The sequence below is a fragment of the Nicotiana tabacum genome, chromosome 1, assembly GCF_000715075.1.
Source record: "Nicotiana tabacum cultivar K326 chromosome 1, ASM71507v2, whole genome shotgun sequence".
NCBI lineage: Eukaryota > Viridiplantae > Streptophyta > Magnoliopsida > Solanales > Solanaceae > Nicotiana > Nicotiana tabacum.
In genome coordinates this window covers 217385464-217394277 of record NC_134080.1, presented here as the reverse complement: position 1 = coordinate 217394277, position 8814 = coordinate 217385464, and the positions used below count along the sequence as shown (strand labels likewise).

Here is an 8814-nt window from a genome sequence, read left to right as displayed (position 1 = left end):
CAGTAGCAAATCATACTTACTGCTTTCTTTTCTGTTAAAAATCAATGCAGAAGGAAGAAGAGATATCAGAATTTTCGTAAGGAAAATCTGAGGGAGAGCTCTTATATTTATAGCCCAAAGGTTGGGTAATACCGAAGAGTTGCAACTCTTTATGTAAGGCTGTAACTCAAAATGGTTGTTTAATAAAAGGTCATCTATGCAAACCGCCAAATTCAAATTATAACGGAAAAATTAAAAAGGAGAATTTTTTTATTATTATTGTTACAGAAACAGTATAATTTAGATTAAATAATATTGCGTTAATATTAACAAATAAATTTGGTCCAAAAAATTAATCAATCAAATCATTTGACCGAAGCCGAAGCCGAGCGACGACGACGGCGCGAGGCCTGCCTTCTTCTCAACTCTTTAAGAGTTAGTAGAAGTGCAATTGTATATATACACATCAAAACTCTTTTCCTCCTCCAATATAGAACAATGTCCCTTTGTCAAAGAGGAAAATTCAAAAATTTTACTTTTCCCTCTGTTTCCCACTCCCTCTGTTTTTTAAGCTCTAACAAGAACCTAACATAGAGCTGCATCAATCCCTCTTAATTATCAGAGGTGGATCTAAAGCAAGTTCTATACGTACAACTGAATTCACTGCTTTCAATTCAAATTATATATACGTGTAGGGAAAACATTTAAAAGATGGTACACATATGATAAAGATTATACTCCCTCTGTTTAATTTATGTAATTTAATTTGGATTGACGCGGAATTTAAGAAAAAATAAATATTCTTGAAACTTATGGTTTAAAAAATGTCACTACAATTGTGAATATTAAACTTTTGAAAACATATGGTCATAAATTTGTCATAATATTTGTGTGATCGTAACAACTTCTAATCAAGAGCAAAATAGAAAGTATAAAAATTACTTATTTTCAAATTTAAAAAGTATGTTATTTCTTTTTAAAGAACTAAAATAAAATATGTCATATAAACTGCAACATGCAACAGATGAAGAACATATTTTAAACTCACTAACTCTAAATTATAGATTCGCTTCCGAAAAAAATCTGTAATGTAGAGGTTGACTTTTTAATAAGTCATCTATGATCTAATCAAATACCATTCTGTGGTGATAAATAACCAAGTACGACATGTAGCACTCTGTACGTTATTTATGGACTATTTAGGGGTCGTTTGGTATAAGGTATAAGAAGGTATAATGTTGGTATACAAATTTAATACCACCTTAATATTTTATTTGGTTAACAAATTTGGTATAATTAAGTAATCCCGAGATTAAAATTAGTACCGAGATAACTTATACCTAGGGGTGTTCATAAAAATCCGAAAATCCGAACCAAACCAAACCGATAAAAAAACCGATACTTTTTGGTTTGATTTGGTTTGGTTTGGTTTTGGTTTTAAAATTTAAAAACTGATCAAATTTGATTTGGTTTTGGTTTTTATTTAAAAAAAAACGAACCAAACCGAATATAGGAGTAGCTATTTTAAATTTATTATTACACCTATAGATATGTATACTTTTATACAAAGTTTTAAATTTTTTATAGTACATATTAATCGTTTGCACTTTTAGTATAGTTCTTTACCTTTACATTCTAGTTTAATTGGTAGTTTTCTTTTGTTAAGTGTAAGAATTTATTTCATGTTAAAAATAATATATTTTTAATTGAGTCCTTAAATTATTCATCACTATTTGATTCAATTATCATCAATATATCTTGGTAAATAATAGATTTCTCAAAGGGCAATTGATTTGATAGTATTACGTTGAAAATGTGGTCGCCGAAATATGTGTTTGGTAGTGTATGTCTTATAAGTATTTAAGAAAAAACTGACAAATAACCGAAAAACCTACATAAACCGAATCGAGAAAAAACCGACTTAATTGGTTTGGTTTGGTTCTAATATTTGAAAAACCGACTTACTTGGTTTGGTTTTTTTTTTAGGGAAAAACCGATCCAAACCGAATCATGAACACCCCTACTTATACCTTATAGAGGGTGGGGTAATTAGTGTCGGAATAACTTATACCTTCTTCTTAGAAATTATGCAATTGTCATTTTTAATACAACATACCAAACAGTGAATAAAAAACAATACCAAAATAACTAACCTCAGCATAACTAACCTCAGCATAATTTGTTCCGACATAAGTCGTATTTAAACCAAACGAACTCATTATCTAGCCAATACTACACGTAGCCTTTAGAAATGCGTCGTTTCATAGCCTTAAAAGTTAAAATGGTTATCCTTGCTCGTTGATGCATTATATGATTGAATATAATCAGTTATAGCCATTGAATGTAAGAGTAATTTTTTTGTTATAAAACATAATTTAGTAACGTTCGGGATATTTATGTAAAATCGAATGACTTTTTCGTTATAAAATACTCTTACTTATTGAAGTTGATGCAATAAAGTGAAAGTTAAGTGACATGTGACCATGCAGGAAAATTAACCCAAAAAAAAAAAAAGAGATTGGAATGTCATTGTTGCAACCAAAGGGGCATTCGGTAATTTGAAAATTTATATAATATGGACTGATAAGTGCCACCTAAAAGAAGATGACTTCACGAAGCAAATTATTTATAATTAGACAATTAATGGATTAGGACTTCTAGAGTCAGCTGCTAATATATCCATAATTTCTGATTTTCTTTATACTTAATCAAATCTTAGTAGAATGTCCACTCTACCCTTTAAAAATAAAGGTCAAATACTTTATTCTTTCATGTCAGCAGTAGAATTTTCTAAGCTCTAAATAACTAATTAATAATATCTCCAACAATAATGATGACTTAAACATATTTATATATCAATGAGAATTATTTTCTCCTCGTATGACATACTTATCTCTCTCTAAACAAGCATTATTGGTATATTCAAAGAGGGCGGAGTTACAGCTCGGCTTACAAGTATGACAAACTCAGTAGCTTTGACTCGGATTATATATTTGTGTTAAAAATTTTATTATTATGTATAAATAATTAATTCAAAACTCAATAAGTTGCTTTTTCTAAGATTCATAATTCATAAACTCAAAATTCTAGCTCGGCCTTGCAAAACCAAAGGTGTTATTTTCTCTTGAAATTTGATGGTTAAAGTAGTTATCACAACAACAAAACAACAACAACAAAACAACAACAACAACCCAGTATAATCCCACTTAGTGGGGTCTGGGGAGACTTAGTGGGGTCTGGGGAGGGTACTGTGTACGCAGACCTTACCCCTACCCTAGGGTAGAGAGGTTGTTTCCAAATAGAAACCCGGCATCCTTCCCTCCAAGAACTTCCCACCTTGCTCTTGGGGAGACTCGAACTCACAACCTCTCGGTTGGAAGTGGGAGTTGCTTACCATCAGAGCAACCCCTCTTGTCAAAGCAGTTATCACATGCATGTTAATTTCGGACACTGCTACTTTTTTTCTCTCTCTTTCTCTTCATTTTACAAAAATTGCTTATTGAGAATTTTGACAAATATCTTGAGTTAAATTATTTCATTGATTAAATTTTATATCTATATAATTTAAATATGCAGTTACATTAAAAATATAATAAGCTGTAATTTTCATCATATTGAAATTATATATAGAGAAATATGCAAGGTATTGTAAACGGCAGAGACCTTGCTGGCAAGATTCACTGTTTTTTATCGCTCTGATTCGTAAAAAAAAAATAAAAAAAATAAAAACTATGTACATTTATGCGCGCTGTAGGAAATCTAATCCATGTACTTTGTGAACATGGATACAGGTACTAAACATAATCCTTTTTTCTTCAGTTCTGTACAGTCATTTTCCTTTGTAGAAACATTTAATCCACTAGTCATCATCTGGCCAGATGTATTTCCCTTTCCCTGTTGAAACCAAATTCCAAAACAATATTCTTGAGTACAAATGATAAGTACCTATGCAATTATGTTATAACAATCATGTAAGTTAAAAAGATAGAGGCGAATTCAGAATTTAAAATTTATGAGTTTCTACGGTAGTTGTTTCAAGTTAATAGTACAATTTTAAAGTCAAATATTTAATTTGGAGATATATATTTATCAAATTTCTTAATATATATTGGATAAAAGTTATTGGGTTCACGTAGATAGATAACCGATCCTCTAGCTCCGCATCTAAAAAGACATACTTTGCATGTTCCATTTTATATGAAATTATTTTCCTTATAATATGTTCCAAAGAGATAATCACACCTTTTTATATTTGATTTTTTTTATTTTTTACTTTTGTTTTACCCTTAATAATATGCTCTTAGAGTAAATGTCATAGCATATTTAAGACCAGTACTATTGATATGTTACAAAAAAAAAAAAAAATCCTTTCTTAAACTTTGTGAAGAAACAAAAAGTATAGAACGAAAAAACAACTGGAATAATAATTTTAAAATTCTGTTTTTTTTTTTCAACTCCACTCTCTTTTTTACCTCAAAAATACTGGCAGTGCTCTTCCCTTTCTGACTAATGCACAATTGGTCCATGTAAGACACCTGCAAAATAGAAGAAAAAAATGAGAGATAAATAAAAATAAGAGAACAAAAACCTTAAAGAAAGTGAATAAGAACAAGAAAACCAGCTACTTATACTAATCAAGTTTGTTTTGCAGAAGTTATGATAGTTGAAGTTTGTGGTATTCTTGGGCCGTGGCGAAGCCGGAAAATTCGCTAAGGTGTTCAAGACTTAATATAAATGCATATAAAGTAATATTTGAACTATATCTTGTGCGCGAACTCTCTAAAATGCTATCACAACCGTATGTCGGATCCTCCAAATATACACTACTTTTACAGGATCCGACAAGCATCTGGCTACATTTTTAAAGAGTTCGAGCAACATAGATTTGAACTATATATATAGTATAAATATCTGGAAGGATGTTCAACTGACCTTGGGGCTATTGACAGGTGAACTAGCAGTATCTTCAAGATCATCATCTACTGCTGCTGTTCTTTTCATCTTTCTCTTTTTGGAACCAAAATTCTTATTATTTTCATTAATATCTATAGCACTATTTCTATTATTGGTAAATTCATAAGATGCTAAAGAAGCAGCATCAGAAAAAAGGGAATTATTTTCAAAGCCAGAATATGAAGAAGTAATTTGTTCATTATTGTTGGACATGAAATCTTGTAAATAAAATGTCCAACTACTCTCCTCTGGATTTTCTTCTGAGTAATTTGTACTATAAGAAAACCCCTTATTACATGCAGAATAATTATCCATTTACAATGAAAAGAAGAAATGGATAAAAAAAAATCAAAAAAAGGCCAAAAATACTCTTGAACTATGGAAAATAGATCACTTTTATCCTCCGTTATCTTTAGGTTTTCTTGTTATAGTCTCACAAAAATTTGGAAAGTTGCTGAGAATTTATATAGAGGAATAAGAATACCAGAAATGAGTTGATTTTTTTTGTGTGTGGGGGAGGGGTTGTGGGGGTGGGGGTGGGGGTATTGGAATCTTTGAGTGTGGGCCAGAGGAGAGTTGAAAAAGAGAAGTTTAGAAGATGCAACAGAAAAAATAGATGAGAGAGAGAGAAGTTAGAAGGATTTGACATTTTATGATTTTTAGGATTAAATTAGTGGAACAAAGATTTGGAGAATCTAATTTTCTATGGTGTTATTTCCTTTCAATTTAATATATTGAAATGGTCATTAGGTCATAAAATGACTTAGACTTTTTCATTTGTCATTTCTCCCTTCCCTTTTGAGCTTTCTTTATAGTTTTTACAAACTTCTTAGAAACTCATTATTACTACTAATTAGGGAAACTCATTATTACTAGTAATAAGGGAAGCTCGGTGCATAAAATATCACGCGTTCATATATGGTTCGAGAAAGGGTCACACCCGACCCCGAAGGGGTCTAATATATATAGGCAACCGACCATGATGCAAGCATCAGTGGCTGAATCCACAGATTGGACCCATGACTTATAGGTCATACAGAATAATCGTTGCTCCAAGATTTCCTTTCATCATTATTACTAATAATATATTAGTAATATTTTTTTAGAAGCCAAAAAGATAAAGAAGTCATTATTTAGATAGAATTAGGGAAGGGGTAGGAAAAGTACAAGAAAAATAAAAGAGAGGATAAGGCCTAAGAAGAAGAAGAAGAAGAATATTGGATTTTTAAAAGGTACTATTTTCTTGCTAATTATTCATCTATTTAATGAAGAATGATTTACTAATAAAAGTTAGTGATTGTCAACACATGAGACCTTATAATTGGATGTGAATTATGTCTTGACTTCAGAAATTAGAGGCAAGTGTATAATAACGGTTTGACAAAACAATTTTTCTAAAGTATTTTTGGATCTTATGTTAAGAGATTTGATAATCGATCACCACTAATTTAGTATCTTCCCTGACGTATCAACAAATTTTTTTATTTTAATAATTTTCATTTGTTTCCTAAGAGTGCCATTATCTATGCAATTTTCGTACATAATGTCCGTCTCAATTTATGTGGCATTATTTGATTGGATATAAATTTTAAAGAAAAAAAAGTAAAACATTTAAAATTTATAATCTAAAATAAATCATATATATTTATGCTCTCGGGGGGTATTATCACTTTTAGCACGCGCTAGAAACTATTTACACTCGATAGCCGAAAAAATATAGTATAAAATTTGTATAATTTTTGTATATAACATACAAAATGTATATATATACAAATTTTATATAATTTTTCAGTTATCATCTTTATCATTTTCCCAATATATTTTCCGGTACATGTACTTTAGATAGGGATATTGAAAAGGAAAAAATTTAGAACAAAAAATTAGGTAAGACAAAGATTGACAAGTACAAACATGAATAGAGAGACAAGTACATCTTAGTGCTCGGTTTGAGTTAAATTCTACAAAGTGCATTTCAGGAAAAAAAAAAAAAAAAACCTTGCTGACCAACTGCAATCAAGTTTCGTTGGATTAAGAAACTATTCATAGATTTTTGCTAGTTAACCTTGCTGACCAAGGCTTTTCATAACCACTATGTCAACCACCATCGACTATTACCATAATCAACAATCACCACCAGCCGCTACCATTAGCAGCTATTATGAGCCAGTTTGGATCAGTTGTTTTCAACTAGCTGATAAGCATTAGGTGCAGAAAAGCATTTTTAAGTGCTAAAATTGATTTAATAAATAAACAGTTATGTGTTTAGATACAAGTGCTGAAATTGATAATAAATTGTTATAATATTTGATAAAAAGTGCTGATAAGCTCCTTTTTCTATTAAAATGACTTGAATAACTTTAGAATTGATTACACTTATAAGAGCATAATTTCTTCAAAATTTTAGATTCCAAATCGATTCAAATACAAAATATTTTATTTTAAATACAACTGTAATTAGATAAGATAATTTTTATGATAAATATAATTTACTTTATGATAAGCATATAATCCTAAGTCAAGTAATAATTAATAAATTGACAAAAATTTCTCAGTTAAAAAAATAAACATAAATAGGATAAAATATTTGAAGAGAAACACTGTCTTCATCACCACAACACTTAAAAAGCAATACACCAAAAATTTATTATGTCCTCGTTTATTACACACAGTTCAAAGATTAATACACCATCACATAGATATAAATATGCAAAGAATAAGAAAATTTGCTTACCTCAAATAGTCAATGAGAATTGAAGACTTGAAAGGCGGGGGGGTTTAGGTTGAAAAAATACGTGAGGCAGTGAGTATCGATGTAAGAGTTTTGTTTGAAAAGTAATATTTTAGGGATAAAATAGTAAAAATTTTGGTCAAGCTTAAAGTGTTTATAAACTAAAAATTCATAAGCTGAGGGTGACCAGTTTATGACTTTTGGCTTATTTTTGACTTATAAGTATTTTAACTTTACCAAACACGTAGATAAGCCGAAAAGTGCTTATAATCTAGTTTGACCAGCTTATAAGCTTAGCCAAACATCCTCTATAAACGTCATCACCACCACCAACCACCACTGTCAATTGATGTCATACCAATCACCACCATCACAACTATATATTTACCACTGTCAAACTACCACTACCACTACCATCACCGGCCGTTAACGACCACCACCCCCTATTGCCAACCATCACCAACACCGCCATATCCACTTCACGAACCTTCTTTACCATCACAACCACCGCTAGCACCACCACTACTAACCATTACAGCCCGCCCAACAACTACCGCCATCAGCCATCACTGATCCCAAAATACCAGCTTATAACATACTTGTGAAAAATATATTTAAATTATTTTATTTGAACTTTATATTTGTTAATTTTTGACAAAAAAATAAATTGAAAACATAAGAATATTGAAAAAAATAAACAATTTTAATTATTCAATATTCAGATCTAAATACAACTTCTATTAATATTTGTATGTGTCTTCATATTCAAATATCTTAATTTAGAAAGAAAATAAAGGCGCAAAATCAATCACTTCTTGGTTTCAAAGAAAAAAAATTCTATGGAGATTAGGCGCCCAAATGAGAGTAATCATCTATCAACCGTTCGAGCACACATCTCTGACCTCTTCAAAAAAAAATATCTTTTTTCCTTAAAAAAAAAAGAATTATATATATATATATATATATATATATATATATATATATATATGAATCAGGCTCTCAACTATATGTCGAGCCTTCAAAAATATATGAAGAAAGATAAATTCTACAACCTTAAGTCCTAATGAAACAGGAACCTTAAATGAGTTAGGGTTTTTAATATATTTGACCGCTCGTTCAAAAATATTTACAGCCCTTAATAATATATTATTATT

The 8814-nt window shown here is 30.2% G+C and overlaps 1 protein-coding gene across 1 annotated transcript; it reads right to left on the bottom strand.

Moving 5' to 3' along the window:
- Positions 1-3604: 3604 nt before the first annotated feature.
- Positions 3605-5349, bottom strand: LOC107810453 (vascular-related unknown protein 4-like). Its single transcript, XM_016635239.2, has 3 exons — positions 4912-5349; positions 4452-4514; positions 3605-3873 (listed from the first exon to the last, which is right to left on the bottom strand). Exons 1-3 carry the CDS (start codon positions 5245-5247, stop codon positions 3739-3741), a joined length of 534 nt encoding a protein of 177 aa, XP_016490725.1. The 5' UTR covers positions 5248-5349; the 3' UTR covers positions 3605-3738.
- Between the last annotated feature and the right edge of the window lie 3465 nt (positions 5350-8814).